We start from the raw sequence: 25,758 nt of genomic DNA on the forward strand, positions 1-25,758 counted from the left end.
ATATTAATTACATATGGTTCTGTGGTCTGGTACATACCCTGCAAGCAGGAGTTTGCAGGTGCGAATTTTACCAGATAGATTTTTTATTTATGAGGTGTTGATGAGGTAATGTTATGAAATGTTTCTATAACCATGGAGAAATAAGATTTCTCCATGCTGTAACACATTAATAATAACAGTAAACTTTATTGGGTTACCAAAAAATGTGGTGCTCCATGGTGTTACCATGAACCTATAAAAAGGTCCATGGTGTTAATAGTGAACAAAATCATTATACATATTATACTATAATGGGTTCCAACTCCTTGCAATAAGTTTATTAGGCATACGTTTCCACGTATTTATAAACCAATTCTGCTTGTGAATTCATAACTTCTTTAATTTCTTTTTATAGAACAGTAGATATTCTTTCTTCTTCTTTAGTGTTTTTCACAACTTTAAATTATTATATATTTTGCTTTTTCCATAATATACATAATGTCAACTGTTACTACTCATTAATATTGTGGTAGGAAAGCTCATTATAAATATAAAGTTCATTTCTGTATACTGTACATTAAAAAAAATGTGTACATTTCGTTTATAACAACATAATCATTTATAGAATGATGTGAATCTCCTCCATGAGTCACTGTGATAAATTAAATCTTTTGTTCAAAGTTGTCCCTATCACCTGCATTTAATTAACATAATTATAGGTACAATGTTGCCATTGTTTCCAAATGATTTCACAATGTACAGCCCTTGGCCAAACCAAACACCCCTATTGGTGAATGGAACGATCCTGTGACTAAAGTCCTTTTAATACATTGTAGAAATTCTTAGCATTGTACATATTGCTCAACAGTTTCGTCCTTAACACTGTAAATTCAATCAGTTCTCACTATCCATAGACTGAGGTATGGTTACTATATGTTGCCTGTCATCAATGGGATTACATTGTTTACCTGACAGAATTGTGGATTATTAAAAAGGATTTACCTTTGGATTTAACTTGATCAATATTACTGAAGAAATCTGCTAAAATTATTCAACTGGAACTTTACCTTTATTGTATGCTGTGATATTTATTTTTCTATTCAATACAATATGTACAAGAAGGTTGTTATGTAACCTGGTATTTTTCTATGTAATATTATATTGTGGCTGTAATAGGTATGAAACAAAGTTTGCACATTTTACTTATTTAAAGTCTATACTAATACATACAGACAATAGCCTACACTGTCAATAGGGAGATATTATTACTTTATCAGAGCCTCTCCCTGTGTACAGTAGGCATACTAGATTGATGCCTCCTTTGTCAACATTAATTTTTATGATTTTCTTACAAGATTTATGACAAGCAATGAAAGAGTATTTAGCAGGTATTTTAAAATGCCCTTTTGTTAAACTACTGTCGTTGATTATGATGATTATCATTTTTTTGTTTGCACAGTATATATACGTAGGGCCTATATTGTAATGTAAAAGAGTGCAAGATAAATGTTAACATTCAAATTAGACTTTCCCCTTTAAAACAGTTTAGAATTCCAATGACAAGAGGTACTAAATGCCTAGGTATTCTTGATTAAGCTCTAGTTTTTAGAATTTATTTTTAATTTTAGATACAGTTATTTTGGAAATATTCCGGCTTACAGTACTTTAGGAACGAGGTTAATGGTTACCATATCATTAAAAGTATGATAAACAAGAAAAGTTTATAACTGTGTTACTGTAGGCCTACTGTAATATGACATTGACATTAACCAATTATACAGGAGATTCATGCTGATCATTACTGTATGTATAGTACAGTGGTTAGATATGGTATTCTTGTTCACAAAGCAATGTTTGGATGCAGTAATTGTACTGTGTGCATACTGCATAAAGTGTGTACTGTATGTTTTTTTAAAGCTAATTACATGATCTCCAAATATAAACCAATAACTCTGTCCTGTTACTCTACAGTACATGTAGTGTAAACACACTGTTATGAGTAGTTCAATATTCAAACTCAACAATTCAGTACTGTATAGTATTTAGAGAATTTAATCAGTATTGGTTTGAATAAATGAATAATAAATAGATAACACTAATTAAGAATGAGTCATGCAAACGAGGAAAGCCCTGGTATGGCTTGGCAGTAACCACATTATAATAAACTATTATTAACTCTACAGTACTGGTGGTAAAGTACATACAGTACTGTAGATATTGAATTCAGATGACAAAACTACTGTGAGCAACAGGCTTTGATGCACTGTTCATTTGCTGTAATACTAACTGTACATTTAACAAAACACTATATTTCATGTTATGTATTTTAATTTGTATTTTTCTTGTATATGGTTTTATCTTAACTGTTTGTATTGTATGGAGTGAGTGCAGAATCTGTTTGGGCTTTAGCCTATTCTCATTCCTGGTTATTTTTTACATTGATTGATGACCGAATAAATATTATTATTATTATTATTATAGTGAATAGGCAACATCTTATTAAGCCTCATTCGCACTGGACTAAATTATAGAAAGATTTTACCGAGAACATGGTAACGTTTCCAATAGTAAAATATTTTCTACGTTACAATGTGAAAACTCTCCTGCAAGTATGGATTCCCAGATGTTAAGCCAAATATTGACAATAATATTTAAGGCCCTAAATACATGAGAATGAATTGGCCATGCCTCGCTGTCTGGCCCATTCTATAGTTTTTATTTTATTGTAGTTGTGTATTGTACTACTTTCACTTTCATTGGTAGCAAGTGCTATAAGAATTGATGTAACATATGTTCATACCAGTAAACTTTACTAGTTCAAAGTTTGTCTTTAGTTAATAATATAATACATATCCAGTAGAGTGCAGTAAAGGTCATTCCTCAATTGTTTTTTTATACATTAAGTAATTCCTAAAATCCATCCATAAAAAACCCATGTTATTTACTGTATCAGATGTTTTCAAATTTTATAAAAATTATTCTATCTATCTATATTGGGGTTTGCTATGTTTTTTTGGAGGTTTGCAGGGTTTGCGGTGTTTAGCAATACCCCTTCTCACAGGCTACTGCAGTACAGGGGTACTTGTTTCAATCTTCCAAATTTATTTGCTAAAACTCACTAACCAATACATAGTACAACTTGTTCACACTGATAAAAACAAGCATTCAACACCCTGTAGGAACCTCAGTCCCTGCAGGGGTCTGGTTTAAATAAATTGTTAATTCTTCAACTGTAGACTAATAAATCTAGGTTATTATACAGTACAGTTGTACAATAGGTACAATGTCTATATCATTAAATCACATTTATGTCATTACCATTTATGGCTGTAGACAGACTTAATGCAATATACTTAAACTTGCTATAAAAGAACCAAATATTTCCACATACTACAGTATAAAGGAGACACATGATCTAGCAGCACTTACTTTGCAATTTCTACTTTTAAATCTATTGTTTCAATTGGCTGTTGAATCATATATTTGACGACAAGCACACTACAGCTATTTGTAGTTCTCTTGTATGTACAGTCATCGTCACATGTCATGTAAATCACTTTCTGACAGATTCATGTCATGTTTTATTTTTTTATTAGGGCTGAGAATCAAGATTTTACGGATACGCCGTACGACTACTCAGCAGACGAGATGGATGTGGAGGTGGACAGTGACCAGGAGCAAGACTTGGACAAGATGCTCCATTCTTGGCTCGGGGAGCTTGAAAGTGTTACACAGGTGAGTGAAAAGCTCAGTGACAGATTTTAATGTCAATGTCGAATGAAGTACAGTAATGGAAATGAACTGAAATGTATACTGTATAAAACACTACAGTACAGACAGTAAAAGTACTGTAGTATTTTATATGCTATGGTACTTTTGTACAGTAACTTTAGGAGAAGCAACGGTGTTGTACTGTAGAAAATTCTGTCTGCGGCCAAAAAAACTACTGTCTTTCTTTTTACAATTTCAAGATTTCACATCTATCATGAAGCTATACTGTATATACTGTAGGCTCGCAGAATAAGTTGCTCTCAGTCTCGGGGAAACCAAATATTTACATACTGTAAGGGAACTAAAAGTTTAAATGGTCAGTTCTGAAATTAAAAGATTGCAACAATGTTGAATATTTGAATAGTCCAGTCTCGATCAGATACTTTCAGCAATAATATGTTTCGGCCACAAAAAAAAATTGAAACTAAATCCAGGCAACAAAAACATGTTAGGCCTTTGGAGTGAAAAATGCGCACTGGAAGCTAAATGTGTCTCTCCAAGACCCCAACAATACAATGTACATTCAACAGTACAGTATGATAAACTATTTGATTGACATCAACAAAATAAACTATTAAAAGTAAATATGACATGGCAGGAAATGGATGACAATTGAATATTGAGCAAACGAAAGATGTTATTATATTCCTAAATAAACTAACTTTCAAATTGTAAACAAGTGGATAGGTAGGATACTTAACTACTGTAACTTACAAGTTGATAGGATACTTACAACATACTTTGTTATATACTGATATTACTATCGGTCCATGATGTTATACATTTTCTATATGGATAATGCTAATCATTAAGCACTGTCTTATAAATAACATGAACACTATTAATACACAGTACCGGTTTAAAATTTTGCTTGAAAAAGCTATTTTTAAACTTTTATCGAACATCCTGATATTATCAGTGTTAACATGCTGTCCCAGCTATCAGTCGGATATGTCTGCCTATTTCATAAATGAAGCCAAATTAGTAAGCACGAACAGTTACTGTAGGAAATGGTCAGTTGGAATTTCTTTCACAGACCACAAGATTAACTGAAGTTGCTGCCAAGGAACCAAACCACCTTCCCCGACCAACTGTTAGGAAGATTTCTACTTCCTATTGTGGATATAAATAGATCATTATGAATTAGTAATCAGCGGTTACAGGTCCTTGTGGGATCAGAAACCTGTACATTTCAATCCAACTTCCGATTAGTCAACTCCTCTTTGCACTTAAGTTTACAGTTGCTCAGTACAGGCCAATTCAAAAACATATACAGGTATATCATTAATTTGGCCAAAAATAAAACAATAACAAGTATAAAGAACAAATCAATGAGGCAGGATCACCTACAGTAAATGTTATAATATTCAGTAAATAACAGTCAAGAGGCTTTCCACAATTTGTTTTATGTTGCATGCTGTAAGGAAAAGTTTTAAGGGTGATGGATAAAAAGACTACTACACTGTAGCAGACGACGGTACAGTACAGTTCTGAACATCATCACCATATGAGTTGCTTGTACTGTATACTGTAGCAGACGACGGTACAGTACAGTTCTGAACATCATCACCATATGAGTTGCTTGTACTGTATACTGTAGCAGACGACGGTACAGTACAGTTCTGAACATCATCACCATATGGGTTGCTTGTACTGTATACTGTAGCAGACGACGGTACAGTACAGTTCTGAACATCATCACCATATGGGTTGCTTGTACTGTATACTGTAGCAGACGACGGTACAGTACAGTTCTGAACATCATTACCATATGAGTTGCTTGTACTGTATACTGTAGCAGACGACGGTACAGTACAGTTCTGAACATCATCACCATATGAGTTGCTTGTACTGTATACTGTAGCAGACGACGGTACAGTACAGTTCTGAACATCATCACCATATGAGTTGCTTGTACTGTATACTGTAGCAGACGACGGTACAGTACAGTTCTGAACATCATCACCATATGAGTTGCTTGTACTGTATACTGTAGCAGACGACGGTACAGTACAGTTCTGAACATCATCACCATATGAGTTGCTTGTACTGTAAACTGTATAACTTTTAGAAATACTGATTGTAGAATAAGCATTCCCTGGCTAAAGCACAGAATATACATTAAGTCCTCGTTATAACAATAATAAATGCATTGTAAAGACAATTACGGTAATAAATTTCATAAATAACCACTCCTTCGACTCTCCAAGCAGATGTCTGTACACACAAACTTTGCCCTTTAAATCTCTATAAAATTTGTTCTCCATTTTTTTTTAACCGTACAGAATACTATTTGTTTGATCATGGAGGAAATATTTCCACCGTGGTTTGATGTAGGCGTACCTTTCTTTACAACCTTGCTTCGTCAAAATCATACATCACGTTTTCTACCTGTGCACACAGTCAAATCTGGTGCTACTTTACAGTGGCCAGTGCATTTGATTTAAATTTTAAATGTGTTGCTTGATGAATAACCCGTACAGATACAGCATCGTGGCGTCCACAGAGCCCCTCAGGTGGCTGACTCACATTTTACTAAGTCTTGTTGACCAACTTTACAATAAGTTCAATATTTTTAATAAGTAAAAGGTAAATAAAGTATTAGGCTGTACTGTAGTGTAACTGAATGGTACCACCCACATTGTTCAAAAAAGTGATGAGCCAGCCACTGGAACATACAGTACAGTAGCTGTTGAAATTGTTACGGTTAACGATATGTACTGTATGTCAGTTGAAAAAGTTAAGATTAGGGAATACACTATATCAAAATTATTCTACTGCAATTGCTGCAGTAATATATTTTGTTACTGCAATAAATGTATAATTTTAGCTTATTTAAATGTAGTTGAGTTTATCAGTCACTGCAATAAACAAAGTGTACAATTTTACCATAATCATTCTTGCTAAAATAATTGCAAACAAGTTAAAGAGTAAACAAAGTGTAGTACTGCAGTGTACAGTATTACTGCAGTAAAGTAATTTGATATAAAAATATCATAGATCAAATCAATGATAACAAATAAAGTTACATTTACATCATGCACATCAGAGAACATGAATAGCTTGATATACAGTTTTTATAATATAAATTAAATATAATTAAAATTTATCCAGTGGTGATTTCCAGCTTAATACTGTAATTCAACAATGTTATCGTTTTTTGCATAGTTTAACGTAGAATATTCACAATTAGCCTATTTTTTCTCCACAGAGCTTAGATAGTGACCTGATACAGGTCAAAACAGAGGTCCCACAAGCTCCTGCTCCACGAAAAGACAACCTGGATCTTTTCCAATTGTCTTATTCCAATCTAGAAGGTGAGTTTTAACAACAACTAACACAATTTTAATTTAATTTTAACAAACTGTTAATATTTGATGTGTATTTAGTATTCAGCAGCTTTGAAGTATACTGATTTGCTGACCTGCTGCTTCATATAACTGTGATTTTGCATGTCTCTGGACACCTGCAAAGGGACACCTGGCTTTTACATAATTGTACCTTCTCTTTAGTAGAAAGTACTATTTTATAACACTCGCTATATTAATATTTCTTACTGTAATTCATTTTTATGTGGCAAAAATAACATTTTACCAGAAATTAATTCAAATGATTTTTATTCTTTTTGGAAATATTATTTTCCAGCTATATTTTAAATTTTAATAATATCCATTTGTTTTTTTTACATTTAAAATTTTGCCATCAACAAAATCTTTATTATAATAGTTTTTAAAATACTGTACCAGTTTTATTTTTAAAGATTTTAATTTCTGTTTTGTAAATGAAATTATTAGATTAAAAAATAATTTATAATTACAGTATTTTTCATTGAATATATACTATGTCAACTGAGGACCTGTTTCTATTGCGGAATAATAACTGATAATAACTAAATAAACTATCTTGGCCATTCAGATAGCATTTTTTTAAATAATAGAAAAAAACACCCAAAAGAATGCCATTTAACTAGTTATCACTGTGGGACTTTTAGCTGCAACTCAAATAATTGTTTGGCATTGACCATCTATGCATTGTATTTTAGATACATTTTCTTTCGACCACCCACTTTACAAAAAAATGTTTTAATCTATTTTCAAATAAAGGCTATTCGTCATGCAGCAGAAAAAGGCCATGCGACACAAGGATATATCATTTGATGCTAATTCAGCTAGTTTAATTGTTCCTGTCAATTGTTTAAATCTCAGAATATAAAATTCAGTTTAACATGACATGGCCATGATAGAATTGGGTCTCTTCTACTGTAGGCAATGTTGTGGCTAGTTGAGTAGCAGCCTTCCTTGGTAGAATGCTTTCAGGATGAGAGAATAGGCTAAAAGGCCTTCAAATATTGATCTGCTAGCCTAGATATCAAGGCTAACATCACTCTAATTTATCAGAGGTGTGAATTGGATTATTAAACAAAGTTTTTTACAAAGAGAAACAAGGCAACTTACAATATAATGTATATTTTATTTGCTGATTATGGTTTCTATGGCAATGCTAAACACACTAAGGTATTGGTAGTAGACAAGAGAGTTTTGGGGGAAAATCCCCCTTTACTTTAAGAACTCCACTTTTGCCAACTGGCAACCTCCCACATTAAAGTGATTGCAAAGGGGAAAAGGTATTCATTAATAGCGATCATAAGTTTAGTATACTGCATATTCAAGCATCATGTACTGTAGCCAGGAAAATTGCAGGGGTGGGGCGTTTTTTTTTTTCAACAAAAGAGGGAAACAAATTGCCATGAGCATGAGGCTATTCAGACCTATTTACCATCACATCTGCTGCTCAAATTCCTAGTTTGGAAAGGGCACTTCAGGAAAAGGAGGTTGCTCAAACTTTCAAACCTCCTGGCTATGGGCTTAATTAGTGTACAATAAACTTTTTATAATTTAAAAGATCATCCAACATCCATATTTTCATTTAAAGAGTAATAAACAGTACTGATACCAATTTTTTTTTACATAAAGCCAATGAATTTATTTTTGCACCGATTTCAAGCTTTGATTTACTTTACCAGTACTGATTGTGGTTGCTATGGGGATGCTAAACATCTACAGTAGCACGCTGGCATGTGCTGGATAAAACACAGCGCTCTATATTATTTTTATCATTTGCATGCTTTTTAAGTTTTTAATTTTAATGCATTTTATATTTATTGGATCACCACAACATAATTTCTTTTTGTATTTGATATGCGAAACAGCCACAGGACAGTTTTTATGCACATCGTCAAGATTAGAAGGTAACCAAGCACCGCATGTTGTGCTAATTGTCTCGTTAGTTGCCTGCTTACGCATCGTCACGCATTTCTTTTGTAATATGCACGTTTGCTTATATTATATTTTCATGCTTTTTTTCCTATTTTTTCCTTGTTTTCTCTTTTAATTTACATTCCTTTAATTGCCTGTTTCATTTCACTAACCTTGTTTTCTTCAAATTTATTTTTTTTCTAAAATTTAAAGTCTTATTTTGACAAAATTGTTTTGATTGGTTGAAAATATTGGTGAAACTAAATTATTTATGTACATTTATGTACATTTATGTACACATGTTTACATAAATTGTAGCTGGCCAAATGAACATTTTTCAGAGTTAAAGTTATCATTCTATAATATACTATTTTTATATTTAAGAATAAAATGATGTAGATATTATTGGCAGGTTAGCTGCCATTTTTTTGAAATTTTTTAGCATGGGAAATGAAACATTTAATAAAAAATAAAAATTTTCCAAAATATTGTACTGTGAGTTAATTTATATTTTCAAAATTATGACAATTTAACATTTTTTGTTGTTTGTTATTTAAATTATGAAAGATTTGGAGTATGTTTCTGGAATAATGTTTTTCTTTTCTTTATAGCTTTGCTTACACTTGACATCTTGCTTGCTTTATGTTTTGCTATGAATTTTATATTTGTTTGTTATTTTTTGTTTCATTTTATTTATTTTCATGATTTTTGTGATACAGTATTTGGATTGGGATTGTACTAAAAGCGTTCTGATTGTTTTTAACATTGATAATAATTACATGGGATACATATTAGAAAAAAAATATTATGTTTAATACGAAGGAAGCTTTTAGCCTGGTATGTTTTATAATTGCTTTCAGGTAGAAAAGGTGAGAAGCGTTGAGGCTGCAGTCCCCGTATGGCGCCAAATAAGTTAATCTTGTGCCAGAAAGTAATATAAAATGACCGTAAAAACTGCTCATGCTGTCATTGGTTATGGGAAAAATTTTTTCATGGTACTAAATAATTTCAAAATAAACAAGATATTGCTTCGAGAAGGCATGCTTTTACCCACACCTAAGTCCCTTAGATGGTCCTAGCCTACTGTAGCAGACCTACTGTTATACGAAAAAGAGAAATGAAGATTTGGACTAAAGGTTGTTTGGTGCCTGCTGTAAACAGACAAACAAAAGTGGTTAAACACAGTGAAAACAACCAAAACTACTAAAAAAAGTTGTTTTTAATTACTCTACTTGAATATTAGAGTTATTGTAATATCATAAGGCATTAATAATTTGTTTGTGACTGATACTATCAGTACTGTACTGAAAGCAAGGTATTGCTACTGTAAACCCTGCAAAGCTTAAAAAAACAAACCAAACCTCATCGATCCAACATAAACATGATTGGATCATGTAGTGTACTGTATGTCAGTTAATTTTTTTTCATTAGGCAAAAATTAAAGTCTATTACGTGCCTGCTTACCTGGATAAACCCGACAATAGCCCTTTTCCACGAAGTGCGAAACTAATACGAAAAGAATTCTACCCGAATTCACATCATAAAGAATGGTACGTTCCGCTCTAGCGCCCTCTCGTGGGACCACTCCCACGTGTTACCGTACGAAAAGAAATGATGACGGTAACACGTGGGAGTGGTCCCACGAGAGGGCGCTAGAGCGGAATGTACCATTTTTTATGAGGTGAATTCGGGTAGAATTCTTCTTTTCGTATTAGTTTCGCCCTTCGTGGAAAAGGGCTATTGTCGGGTTTATCCAGGTAAGCAGCACTTATAGACTACCAACACCATTTCTGGTTTGTGTAATTAAGATACAACCCCAGTTTTTCATATTACAGTTATTGTATTTCTTCTGATTTGTTTTGTCATCTTCAATATATATTATCCTACACAAAATGTTGAGAGTCAATCTTTCATATATAAACATGTTTTTCTTTTAGTTGTCCAAGATAGTTTCTCATCCAATTTTCAAATATAATATTTTCATTATGTAGAGCCAAGTGCACTTATGTGTACTTAACAGTCAGAAGATAAACGCAATTTTTCTCATTCTCCAGAGGTTAGGGAAAGAAACTGAAAAGCGATTTTGTATCATACTTCAAAGTTGTGTATGCTGCATTTAATTAATTTTTCTTTCAAAAGACAAACACATTAGTGTATCATCTGGAATTGAGCATTTTAGTGAAATAAGGGTGTTGATTGTCTGAATATATTTAAAACCTATATTAAACGTCAATCTCTAGTATGAACAAGATAGATATCTCATGTATTATAGTACTGAATATATTATGTGGCTTAAGCTCTGTCTACAATATCAAACTTTATTTGAAATGTGATGTGCCCATATATGGACATGATGTCATACTGTATCACTGACTACCATATTTGGGCATATCACTACCAAATTTGTGTTCATGCACTCTTTTTTGGTCAAACTTTGATAGTATACACTATTCTCTATAGTGTATACAGAGCTTTATGCTTTTTGTACAATCTTTCCAATTCTAGTTAAAAACATTAAACACTCTTTATACCCCTCTTAATTCAAACTTCATTTCCCAACGTAAAAGACTGTGCACATTGAATTTGCTGCCCACATTAGTTGTTATTCCCACTCACTCACACCATGGAGGAATAATTCCTTCATGTTCACACAAACTTTCTTGAGTGATCTATAAAAAGAATGAATTTATGGTTTTGTATATTTCCATAGAAGTGTCCATTGATTAATTTAAATATTTTAACATGTTACAAAATGTTTTAGTGTTTTCACAATAAACCTTGCTATTTCAACTGCTGTCAAAAGTATGCTTGGAATGAATTAGAATTTAAATGTTAATGCCTTCAGCCTGTAAAAGGATGAAGAGGAAGTCTGGATTCCTGGGTTGATGGATCATACCTGTTTTGCCATTTCCTGCTATTTCAGAGCCCATAACATTTTTCTGGTTGTCTTGATCAGTTAATTCCTAATTCCCAGGTTTGATTAACTTAGCTAACATAATCTACACATCTAGAAAAATACAGTCAGCAGTCATAGAGACAGATATATTAGAGGCCCAGTCGTTCCTCTGCTCACAATCCCCTTAATAAAAAAAATGCATTTTTAGGGCTTGGTTACCCTTAATTCAAAATCATGGTGATGCACAATGTACATAATGTAGTAAAGAGTACATTAAAGTATATTTTTAAGTCTTCATCTGACTTTTCATCCATAACTCACTTTAATAGGCCTTTAAAACAACCAGTGTTAATAAATAGCTTGTCAAGCACCTTTAATTTTCACCCTTCCTCGGTTTTGTAACTTTTTTCCCATCCCTTTATCCTAAACGTCAATGGTCAATGCTGCTAGTACCACTGATGCATACCTATACACTACTTAACAGCAGGTAGTCAATTCAGTTTAAAGGTTTTTAATTTATACTGTAAATAATTAACGCATTCAAAATTGTTGTGCATCAACAACCTACTACAATCGCCTAATGCAATTAAAACCTAATAAACATCCGCAAAAATAGGATATTATTGTTGTTACTTTAGCAGGAAGATTAAAATTGTTCTGATATTTTTGATAACAAATAATATCTTATTTAAAAGGCTTGTCAACCTGCCTGTAATCAAGTTTAACATTTCTTGGTATGCTTGGATTATTGGGGCTTACAGGCCTAGTGCTATGCGAAGTGAAACCCACTGTGTAGGCTCACATCTGTCAATTGCACGATCAATCAATTACAATTGCAAGATTAAAACTCTGGCACTAATTGAATTTAAATTAGTCTAAAATGTCTTCCTATCCAGGCCTACGGTTGTATTGAAAGCGAAAGTTTGTAACAATAATGATAGAAAATTGTACAAGAAGAAACATTAGGGTGGGTGCCAACAAATACTGTACCAGTGGATGGAAAGATAAATAGGGTAGTACTTTAAGGAAATCTTTGAGTGTGGAAATTTAACTACCTTGCTTAACATTTTTGCCTGGCTCATAGAAATTGTGACGGATATACCTTGATGCAATAATATAAAGTTGGTTTTCTATGATAAGCAAATGAATATCCTTAAATAAACATTTAGAGTGATCAGTGAAAGTGGCTTAAAAAAATATTAAATGTATTTTCGGCAATTTCCAAAGGATAAAAAAAAAATCAAATTATGTGTTCAGCACAAAAAGTACTTCTAAAATCAACAACTCATATAGTCGTATCTGTGATATTCTTGAAGAAGGAATATTATATCTGGAAAGCAATCTATATCATCCTCCTGACATATCTTGTATGTTCAAGTATTGTCCATACTAATCTATTATAATTCTCTTTTTCGCAATACATTATAATACATAATTGAATGAAAAATGTCCATAGTAATAATGTAACTAGATCTGTATTTGTCATTGGTGAATGCTAGGTGATCTGACCGTGCATGTGATCAATGTATCTTACAGTTACTCGATTTTAGTTAGTAGGATTTATTGAAATGTTTCCAAATGCCAAGTGAATATGTCTAACAATGTATGGTTTTCCATCAAGTTTATTCCTACAAAACTTCTTAAATTGGTATCAGTTCGTATCATAGATCTCCTTCTTGAGAGCATGGGCTATTGTTGGTTTATCCAGGTCAGCAGCAATAATTGACTTCCAACCCAATTTGTGTATTTTGTTGATGCGTTTCCCGAAGTTTCCAGTCAAATAATTTTTTAATGATTTATACTTGTTAAATTCTATATTTGAGAATTTTATTTTTGTGTATTGTATAGTACATTAAATTACATATTATATATATATTACACATTTCTCGCAGTTTAAATTTTTCAATTGTTTCAATTTATATTTCTGTATAATGCGTAATTAGACGATTATATAGTATTGAGAGCCCTTATAAACAATGGTTAATGACCATTACTCCTAGCAAATGAGAGATCATGGCTTTCCCTAAATAAGTTAGCTTTTGATTGGCTCACTCTGTCTTTTTCTTTAACGTTCAAATAATAAAATCCTGGAATCAATTAAGAATAATAATGTCATTGTTTTCCTGGTTTACAATGATGTATTGTTTTTCTTGTAATAATGATTACAGTTTCAGTTTGTATTTTTAAAGTATTTCCTTATTAATTTTAAATAAATTGTAAACAAATAGTATTAATATTAGCCTACTATTATAAACAATTGTTGGGTTCTGCTGAATGACTCCAAATAAACAATTTTATGTGTCCAGTGATGTTGCCACAAGAAATAAAATGGTCTGGTTTTACAAGGAAAGGGAACAATCTCTGTTCAAGCCACTGGGATATCAAAGGCCTTTGGGAAAAAATGGTGTGGTTAAAACCTTACCAACCATTTACTGGTGTTAACAGTCCTGGGTGGTACAACAATCCATAAAATCAGCATATTATTACCCACATTTGGTGTTTCATTTTGATAACTCCATTGAAAATTTCTCCAATTATTTGTTCACAGTATACATTTGTGTAATTTCTTGTAGATTTCTTGGGGCCAAACTTGTTTTTCTGTATCAATTAGTTTTGCACAATGTTTAATTGTTACATGTTTGTTTTTATGACATATGTATTATAAACTTCATTTCTAGTTCACACCATGTTATTAGGATACAGTATTAGCCGTTCCAACACAGACATAAGCATAGAGGTATTATGTTGCGTTTGATGGCTAAATGTAATACAGTACTATTGTTATAAAACACTATTGTTTATTGTTTGTGGAGAAAAATAGTAAACTGGTTTATGTGTATACTATCAAACTTTATGTGTCAAAAATATGTGATGTGCCCATATATGGACATGATGATGTCATATCACTACCATATTTGGGCATACCACTACCATATTTGGGCACATTAAATAATTATTTTGATCAATCAAACACCATTAAATGTTTCTTTTGTTCTTTTGTAGAAACACAAGATATTGACCTTGATGCACTTCTTGGTGACCTTTGCGAAATGGAACAGTCCTTACAAATGGACATGGATAAACAAATGAATGAGTCCCCAGGCAACACAAACACTGACAATTTGATGATGTCATCATTACATTTTGATACACCACCAATGCCACCGCACAGTATAAACACTGGTTCAATTACAGACATTGGTACTGACATTCCCACTCCTCCCCCTCCTCCACCTCCAGAAAATTCAGATGGCTTTATTGAAGATCTTCCACCACCTCCCTCAGACATGCTACCTGAGGAATTACAACCAGCTAATGTTCCACATCATACACCGGTGGAAATCATAACAGAACCAGCTTCCCCAAGACTTTTTGAGGTTCCTTCACCTCCTACGCAAGAAGTTACGAATAATACGCGGTTGAACGGTTCAGTACCCCCAAATCATCTGAACCTAAATCTTGATGTTAGTAATTCGCAGCAATCGTTGTCTTCCATTTCTACCTCGCCAAATTTCTCACCACCGCCAGCTAATGTAAGTGATCTTTGTATAATTAAGTCACAAATAAGACAAAATTAACTAACAAAGCTTCATGTGTGCCTCATCCATGTGAGTGCTATGAAGGGCCAAAGGTGCCAAAAGTATTATAGTATTGTTATGTTACAATAATGATACAATCTTAATATTTGTCTAAAATTATACAAATTTTTTTTATGATATGGAAAATTGTCTAGAACAACTGTGGGTCATGACCCAGATGTTATTTGGTAGGTTGTACATGATTTGACAAAATTAAAAATAAGAACATGTGGGGGAAGTGGGACTTTATTGCTATCGAGAAAAACAAGCCAGTATGCATGAATTGCATGTTAAGGGGCAAGGCCTAAAATATTGGGTCATTCTACATCTTAAAAAATTGGATCATCAAGCTGGATGGATTAAACTTGTACCGCAGTTCAAGTTGGGATTAGCGGATGTGAGAGGATAATACTCGCCTTCCTATGAACCATACACACATATAAGGTGCATATGAATTTGACTCGCAGTTCTAAATTTGCCACTCAGCATTTCAATGGGTTTTTATTTTATTTTCATTAGAAATGCATACAAACGTTATAGATATCTATATACAATTACAAATAAAAACATTTAACATAGCAAAAACAATTAAAATCTATAAGATCAAAAAACAAAACAAATAGATATCCCAAAAAAATGTGAAAGCTATTTCCAATTGTGCTATTTACAATTAAAATATAATATATAAGAAAAAAATGACATATTGATAACCCAAAAAAGTATTATGTGAAAGCTATTTCCAATTTCCTATATTTACGGGAAAATACAATAAGAAAAATCAATTAAAATATAACACTTGCCATATTTAATAGAAACACTTGCCATATTTAATCAACACATGGACTTTTACAGAGGAATAGATCATATTAGCCCTTAAAATTTAAGATTATGATTGTTGATGATTTTGTTGACAAACAAATCATGTGACAAATATTGTTGACGACATTTTGTTTATTATTTCTCTAAGCCCCTCTTTATTGTACTTAGACTTGTTGCATTCTTAAATTAAATACCAAAATATTTGTAAGATTATTAGATTGAATGCATGGATTGAATGCATGAATTGAGTGAGACAACTTCTAAGAATATGTATACAAGGTTTTGTCGTCATTTATATTTTTGTTTGGAGTAGGCATTATGCTTTTGTATGTAATATTGAACACAATTTTCAACAACAGATTTCAAAAAGTGTTCGTGTGAAACTTAAAGATCTCGAACTTGACCTTCACAATGATGAAACATTGAGCGAAGAAGAAAAAGTAGCTCGTATCAAAGCTGAAAAAGTGCGAATTGCTCTTGAGAAACTCAAGGCTGCTAGAGTTAAGAAGGTTTGTATATGGCAAGGAGAATCAAGAGTTTTGTGCCATTAAATTATTTAATTGTATCGTCCTTCAGTAGATTTGAAATCGTGATAAATGTTTTATCTTTTTAGTTTTGTTTGTGTTGTTTATCACACAATATCTTTTATAAAATATAACACGTGATCATTTGCTCTTTTAAATGTTGTTTCTGCTGAATGTTCAGCGCTTAGAGGCACCCTGCATTTTGCGCTTTTTTAAATCAAACTTTATTAGTATTATTATGTAGTTGATACAACTTAATTATAAAATAAATTAGAAAATAGAATATTGATTGTGTTTGAATTCTTAGAATCTTGAATGCTTGAGATTGACCGAAAGTCGAAACATTGTTTTGAGTTATCAAGAATTATTTTAATTATTAAAAGTAAACATATAATTCTTTAAATTATATTATAACATGGGTTCAAGGATGTAGCCACTCAAATGCGCTGAAATAAGTCATGTGTGCGCTTATTTATTCACTATCATACACTGGAGTTCAAAAAGTGTGCAGCAAAAAACATAACAAAACTGTGTGTCAATTGTATGGCAGAATACCGATCATGCTAGACGCTGCACGATATACGAGTACAAAACAAAAACAAACACACACTACTTGTATATATTGTCATTTCTGGTACACAACTGTTTTGCTAGGCCTAGGCTAGGTCATTTGGTCGCCAAAGAGAGTGATATTCACAATAGAGTTTCTAAATGTCTGTTAAGTACAGTAAATACATCATCTCATGATATTTATTTCTATCTTTTGTTATTCTAGTTGATAATCAAAGTACACACAGAGGATGGAAGCTCAAAAACTGTTTTTGTTGATGAAACTATGAACACGCGGAATATTGTCCAAATGATGATTGAGAAGAACCATTTTGAGAGTGGACCTAATTGGGCCCTTATTGAACAAATGCCAGATTTATATATGGGTAAGTGACATCATGATATTTAATATCTATACAGTACAACTAGGCATAAGTGATGCTGTATCCACACCCCTATGCTTAATTATATATAAGTTAATTATTATAATTAATAAATAATATATCTTGTTTGGTTAAAAATAAAAATCACTGTTATTTTCAGAATTCATCAACACACACAGTCATGAAAAAAAAGAAAATAGATTATAGATTTTGATAGGGAAATTCCATTCTGAAAAAGGGGCCACATTTCTTATGGCAATTGCTTCATTTAGTTATGCAGACTGGATTACATCTTACAGTACTAAATAAAGTAGAACTACTCATTTCTACAATAGCTCTGTTAAAAATTAATTTGTATACTTTCAATTTGAGTAAATTGATTGATATACGGTTTAAAATACGTTCTTTGCCATTAAGAAACACGGGTCATAGATAGTTCATCTTCGGTTGAAAAATAATTAATCATTTATGTGATCAAAATAGCATATAGTTACTTAATTTAGATGATTTTCAAACTTTATCTATGCAAATGTGATAATTTGTATATACTGTAGTATCATAGGCATATTCCTAAAATACATAATCACATGTGACATTCTCTTTACATTAACTATAATATAATTTCTATAGTACAGCAAGGAGTGAAAAATTGTCCTTTGTGGTACTTTGTGATACTGTATCACACAAAATTGTCCTAAAAATACTTTAAAAATTGATATAATAGGTTGTTTATGTTTTATTATTGCAGTAGTCAAATACTTATTCATTTATTGCTATAATAATTCTATTTTATTCCAATTTCAGAAAGGGTATTAGAAGATGATGAAAATGTAGTGACAGATGTATTGTTAACCTGGTCTAGAGAAACAAACAATAGGATATTGTTTTCAGAAAGAAGAGAAAAATATGCTTTGTTTAAAAATCCACAGGTAATTTAATATTACTGGAATGAAAATCTTTGAACATCAAATTAGAAAAGCAAAATGGAATTAAAATCATTTGTATCAGATAACTAATAAAGAAATAAAACATAACCCTATTCATTGTCAATATTTATCTCTAGTTTATTGAATGCTCTGTACATTGGGAACACTTTGTGAAAAAACATTTTTGGAGATATTCGAACACATGAATTTTAGATCACTAGCCTGGCACTCATACCGCTAGACCATAATTGTTTTATTTCTTTTTTTCCTCAGCATTATCTTTTATCTCTAAACACGTCACAATTTGCGACAGAGTTTGCTGAAAAATCTAAAAAGACGTTAATAGATGAGTTCTTTGTAGGATCAGGAAACCGAGTTCCGGAACTAGAAGGCCCGTTATTCCTTAAATCTGAGGGAAAGAAATCTTGGAAAAAACACTACTTTGTTTTACGTGCTTCTGGTTTGTACTACTCGCCAAAAGGAAAATCTAAAGTGAGAATTATTTTATGATCATAATAATTATATATCTATATAAGGAACATTTTTCTAGTAAATATTTGTTACATTATATGGTTCGAAATGTCGGTACCTTTCAAACGGCATCAACGTAAGGTTGAAATTTCATAAACTACAGGCCTAGACCCTCTTAGGTTTACATTAACATACATAAAAACAATTGCTTTCTTTATATTTAAAAAACAACAAACGTGTGTGATTAAATATTACATGTAAAATATAACTCTGAAACACAGAAGAAAAAGAGAGTTAACTGATCGCACAAGTTGTTGTAACTTGTTTATTATTCCTATCAGTTTAAATCTATTCAATAAATGGTTAATTCTAGTTTTTGTGTTGATTGATAATTTTAAATATTTAAATTAACAATTTGTTTGGATCAGGTATCAAAGGATCTTATGTGTCTTGTCCAATTTGAACATATTGAAGTTTACAATGGAGTAGGATGGAAAAAGAAGTATAAAGCACCAACAGATTTTTGTTTTGCTTTAAAGGTGTGTATTGGTTTGGCTTGTGTATCTTGTGTTGACGTCAATAAACCACTTTTTTATTTACTACTGTAAAGGATAGGAATGATGTATTTGTAAATAGCTCTATATGTGGGAAGGGCACAAGTGATTATTCATATCTCCCAAAATAATGAAGTATTGTATTTTTGATTTTGAAAGAATCTTCCAATGTTTATAGAATAGTAAAGACGTGTGGGTGTTACTATAAGCATGTTTTGAGAGAGCACTTAGAATATGTATTATTAGTTTTGTAGGCGTGCGTTTGCTATCAAACAACATGACTTGTTATTGCCATAAAGTATTTACTTGTTCCAATTTGACTTTACTAAATATGAACTAGTTTTATTTATATAGTAGTAGCTTTGTGTTGCATAAGTTTGTTTACTTTACAGTATTGTTTTGTATTGTATGTATTTTTTTTTCTATAGACTGTTAGTCAAACAGAATATTACAATACCCTATTCTTAGTTTTTTTAAAATAAACCTCACACAAATCGGAACTTTTGTCCCAGCCCCAGGAGTCTGGTGTAATTTTATTTGCTTTTATTGTCAATAGATTCATTTAAATATAATATTAATATTTTGAATGTTTGTTATATGTTATTTTGCAGCATCCACAAATACAGCAAAAATCTAAGTACATAAAGTACATTTGTGCCGAGGACTATAGGACATGTCAGAGGTGGATAACAGGAGTTCGAATTGCAAAGGTAGTTATTGATATTATCTGTTTTAATTTACCCCAAACAGTCCTATGGCTATGCCATCTATAGGCCTAGATAAGTTTACTGTAAAACAAAAGTAATTAAAACAAATCACCATTCACACACAATCCCAAAGATTTCAATTAGGGTAGAGATTTCCAATTCAAACAATAGCAAATAAAATCGGCACATGCAGGGCTATCATTAACCATAGTTCTGGTCGACGTCTTCTTGGATAAAAGGGCTTAACTGGAAGTCCATGGTATACCTGTCTCATTTGCGCATTAAAGAACCCAGTTCATTTTTTCGAAAGAGTACTCGTCTCCAGGTATTGTAGACAGATGGTGAGTGCTGTTATGTCACAACTGAAAGTGACGAAATATTTTGTCCAAATCTATGTGCAATTCAGCCCTGTAGACTGCGAGTCACAGGTTCTTCTTCTATATCTACATCTTGATCATTCAAAATTGTAGTCTATTTGTCCTATTTTCCTTATATTCCAGTCCAGGTAAAAGGCTGCTTTGTTACAAATTTTACAATGTATTATTTGCATTAAATTACAAATAATGTCTGTGTTTGCATTGTTTAGTATGGAAAAGGTTTATTAAAGAACTTTGAAGAAAGCCAGAGAGATGCGTTGAAATTTATAAAGAATCAAGACACTGCATCAGAAGCGAGTCTCGGAGATACGTCAAGTTTATCTAGTGACCAATCAGTGGCCACCGTTAGCTCACAAGGTAAAATATATTATTATATAAACTGTTTGGCATAATGCAATAGGTTAATAAAATCCTAAATATAACTTTTAATTATTTGCATATGTTTTATATTTTAATTTAAATTAGGTTCTGCATCATCCGGTGGATCTGGAATTCAGTCAAGGAATGCTAACAGACGATCTCACATGGGAGATATTTTCTCACAAGCTTGGAAAAAAGGCAAAGAAGTTGAAGTTGAGGTTGGAAGATTTCTAATATTGAAAAAGAAATAAAAAAAATAGATTTAAATAATAGGATAAAGACACACAGAGTTGAAAAAATCATTACTATAGGTCACCCTTACTTACAATGGTAAAGGAAAAATATTATGTGAGTGCAAAAAAGTTAAGAAAGGAGGATAATATCTGTAAAAACAGGGCCGTAACCACCAGTACGTTGTCGGTGAGGTTTCAACCTGACCACTTTTTCACAGAGGCCTTTGTCAACCTCTTGGTTTGAACAAAGATTGTTCCCTTTTCTTGCAAAAACCGCACCACTTTATTTCTTGTGGCGACATCACTAAATAATATTAGTAATTAGCATGATGCTTCTTACATGATAACTATTATTATCTTTTTAGCACATTATTACAATCATTTCATTATATAAACAGAAGAACACTGTTTGAGACATCCCTATTCAGAGACAACCTCTAATGAGAGGCCAGCCCCTAATTTGAGACATCCCTATTCAGAGACAACCTCTAATGAGAGGCCAGCCCCTAATTTGAGACATCCCTATTCAGAGAAAACCTCTAATGAGAGGCCAGCCCCTAATTTGAGACATCCCTATTCAGAGACAACCTCTAATGAGAGGCCAGCCCCTAATTTGGCCTATGTTATCTTCCAATTCGAATAATGATCAAAGAATTTATTTGTTTACAGACCAAAAGACTATCAAGAAGCTCAATGTCAATGTCTATTGAGGTAAGGAATATACTAACTTTATCATGTTTTAAAAATTTTTTTGCTTTGAGTTTTTTGTTTTTTTTTCACATTCTGATTGATTGAAATATATATTTATACTGGGTAACCTCTTCAGTCAAAGACTGGTCTCCCAGAGGGCCCAGTTGGTGATCAGTGGCTGTGATGTACTAATACACCGGGGTAACCCCCTACTCGTCTCGAAAGATGTACTAGGTTCTTTAAAGTGCACACGAGCTAGTTGTGTACACTGGACCTACGGTTTATAGTCCTTATCCGAGAAGACTCGTTCTACCACCAGAACCATGGAGTGAGTGAGCCTCGAACCCCTGCCGATGTTTTGGCTACGTAATTACGGTTCCACTGTCTTAACCGCTCGACTGTCTTAACCGCTCGGCCACTCACTCAATTCACGGTGACAATTCATTCACAATACACACAAAAGTGGAATCGTTTTATTGTGAAAATGAATATCCTGATATCTGATTACAGGATTTAAAGCTCTGTCTACACTATCAAACTAGTTTAACAAAAAAGTGTGATGTGCCCAAATATGGTAGTGATATTCACAAATATGGTAGTGATATGACATCATATCCATGGGCACATCACACTTTTTTGTCACATAAAGTTTGATAGTGTAGACAGAGTTTAGATTATAATTAAATGTTTTTCAATTTTAAAATTTGATGTAATTTCAACAGGATGATACGGGTACAAGCCGGCCACCTCTTGTGACGCCAACAATGACAAAATCAGATAAAACATTTGATTACGATGTTCAGCAGCAGCTACAGCAACTAGAACGAGAAATGGAACTAGATCTGAACCTGGAGGACCTGCCCCCATCTTCCAATGTAAGTGGTTCCCAGGCAAATAACACTCATGCTGTATCAAACATCCAGCCTGGTAAAAACAAAACCAGTGCTCCTGCCGCTCCTAGACGCATGGACAGCACTCGTCTTAGCACATACTCAAATCGGAGTTCATCTTTTAGTGATAGTCGTAGTTCAAACGAAACAAAACGGGTGCAGTTTAAAGAGGCTACGGAGGAGATAACAACTCCCCCTGCTGTTCGTGCAGCGCTTCAGAAATCAGCTAGCGGTGTAGTTTTACCTAACTCGCCTAATCGTCACATAACTGCAAACTCACAGCGTAGCTCCATGAAAATATCTCGTTCATCCACTAACCAAAGTCCACTTCATAGACGACCTAGTCTTCCATTGGCTAACACAGTGTACACACCGCCTTGGTTACAGCAGTCTGTAGCGGGTGAGGCTAGTAGTATTAGTACTAACACATCATATCATGCTGTAGCTCATACAAATAATGTTTCTCAACAAATACCTGTAGCAGTACCAAAACCTACTGTCTCAACTCCTATACAAACAAACAAACTGAATCAAGCAAATATCTATGATTCAAACATTGTACATGCAGAGTCTCCTTCAGTTTCTGTGCAACATGCTCCACCTCCAACTCAATCCACCCCTCCTCTTCCACCTAAAAAAGAAAAGGCTGTAATTTCACAGCAAAAACCAGTTGTACACTCAAGGCATCAACTTCCACCACCTCCACAAAAATCTCATATACCTACTTCCCCGGTAGTACCCAGGTCACATCTTCCGCCACCTTCACGTATAATATCATATCAACCTAACCATGCTGTACAATCAACACCTCCTACTCCTCCTCTCCCACAGAAGCCTCTGACAGTACGGCCAACACCAAAAATTCCTTCACTTCCACCCAAACCACCAGTCGACCCACTCCCCCCAATTCCACCCCCTCCACCACCACTAGAGTTACCAGATTCAATAAGTTTACCCCATCCATTATCGATAAATGTAGCTCCTCGACCCGCAACTCCCCCATTTCCGGTTGATGATCTACCCCCACCCCCAGCATCACTTCTTCATAGTAAATCGCAAGAAAATCTGTTTGATTCTACATACGTTCTTCCACCACCACCACCCCCTGAAACTGATGCTGATGATTTTCCTTTTCAAAATACAACTCCAGTTGTGGTAAGTCCAACAAATAAACAACCTCCATTTGTCAGTCCAAAACCAAACAAAAGTCCTAATCACCAGTTACATAATGGACCTATTCCAAACAGTAAAAATATATTACCAGTACCATCGAAACCACAGAAATCCAAACCTGTTGTACCACCACCACAAACATCCCAATCCAAAAAGCAAGGCCCACCATCACCACCAAAACCATCACCATCTAAACCATCACTACCACAATCACCATCAACAAAGACACCTCCACCAGTCACATCACCCAAGCCTTCAAAGGTGGGCTCTCTTCGCATCACAAATGCGTCTTTTCTAGATCAATTAAACAACTCATTACAAGGTACTAACAACGAGAATAAAATTATACCGCTCAATCCCACGACCAATCTTCCACCAACATCAAACAAACCAACAGTAGTCACCAGACAACATAAACCGTTGCCCCCAAGGCGGAGTGATTCAACACGGCTATCCACAGTTGGTACCCCAAAGATACCCCCTTCTCCACCTCAAAGATTAAAGTAGAGTGGCATACACTGTAGTTAGAATATGGAAACTTTGTTGAGAGTCAACTTGTAATCTAATCAGATTCAAGTGATCTAAAAAACCTAAGACCAAACTTAAACTTTCAATTGACCCACTTACTAACTTTTTTCTCATCTATACCATTTCACATTGAGCGTTGCAATATCATTTCATCATACATATGAGCTTATCAATTATGCTTTTGCATTAATTAAATCATATGCTTATTGATAATGAATAATAATATTTAAAGATTTAAGGTAGTATTTAAGTTTCTAAATATAGTGGAATATAACTGAGTGGTTAGGACTAGTTACAACCATTTCAGTAAGTTTACGATGTGCAAAAGTAAAGTGGATTACAAGTTAGGTACTATTAGTTTACTAGTCACTTTTAGTGTACTAGTCACTATTAGTGCACTAGTCACTATTAGTGTACTAGTCACTATTAGTGCACTAGTCAATATTAGTGGACTAGTCACTATTAGTGTACTAGTCACTATTAGTATACTAGTCACTATTAGTGCACTAGTCACTATAAGTTGACTAATATCTATTAGTGTACTAGTCACTATTAGTGCACTAGTCACTATTAGTGGACTAATCACTATTAGTGCACTAGTCACTATTAGTGCACTATTCACTATTATTGCGCTAGTCACTATTAGTGCACTATACACTATTAGTTTCTTCATTTCTTTAGTTTATTAGTCACTTTGGTGTATTAATCTCCATTAGTGCACTAATCTCCATTAGTGCACTAATCTCTATTAGAGCACTTATAGTTTACTATTTATTTTTAAACATAGTATGATGACATTGACAATCAGCTTCTAAATTATTTATTTACAAAAAAACATTTTTGTTGTTGCTTATAACTGAAAGTTAAAAATATTTATCAAAATAGAAATCAAGTAGTTGATTCCATAGTAAAACAGTAAATTTGATTAATATTATATTGAAATTGATATTGTTAAGAGCTGCTTTGGGATAAACAAAAAAGCTGCATACTATGGCAATAAGAAATGAATACAGTAGAAATTGAAGAAATTATGAGAAAAATATATAGCTTTTAATATTGAAGGGAGCCAATAGGAAACCATTTTATTTGTATCAT

General features: G+C 33.0%; 1 protein-coding gene across 1 annotated transcript in view; it reads left to right on the forward strand.

Moving 5' to 3' along the window:
• Positions 1-24,991, forward strand: part of LOC140044190 (uncharacterized) — a 41,949-nt gene extending 16,958 nt beyond the window's left edge. Inside the window, exons 2-15 of the mRNA XM_072088670.1 lie at positions 3,576-3,714; positions 6,962-7,067; positions 8,960-8,998; positions 14,905-15,434; positions 16,658-16,807; positions 17,598-17,757; positions 18,559-18,683; positions 18,954-19,172; positions 19,580-19,690; positions 20,317-20,415; positions 20,999-21,146; positions 21,255-21,367; positions 22,052-22,135; positions 22,795-24,991. Coding sequence (XP_071944771.1) covers positions 3,576-3,714; positions 6,962-7,067; positions 8,960-8,998; positions 14,905-15,434; positions 16,658-16,807; positions 17,598-17,757; positions 18,559-18,683; positions 18,954-19,172; positions 19,580-19,690; positions 20,317-20,415; positions 20,999-21,146; positions 21,255-21,367; positions 22,052-22,135; positions 22,795-24,642 — 3,871 coding nt within the window. The 3' untranslated portion in view covers positions 24,643-24,991. The remainder of the gene's footprint in view (positions 1-3,575; positions 3,715-6,961; positions 7,068-8,959; positions 8,999-14,904; positions 15,435-16,657; positions 16,808-17,597; positions 17,758-18,558; positions 18,684-18,953; positions 19,173-19,579; positions 19,691-20,316; positions 20,416-20,998; positions 21,147-21,254; positions 21,368-22,051; positions 22,136-22,794) is intronic.
• Positions 24,992-25,758: the final 767 nt, after the last annotated feature.

This window comes from Antedon mediterranea, chromosome 1 (assembly GCF_964355755.1).
Source record: "Antedon mediterranea chromosome 1, ecAntMedi1.1, whole genome shotgun sequence".
Taxonomy (NCBI): Eukaryota; Metazoa; Echinodermata; class Crinoidea; order Comatulida; family Antedonidae; genus Antedon; species Antedon mediterranea.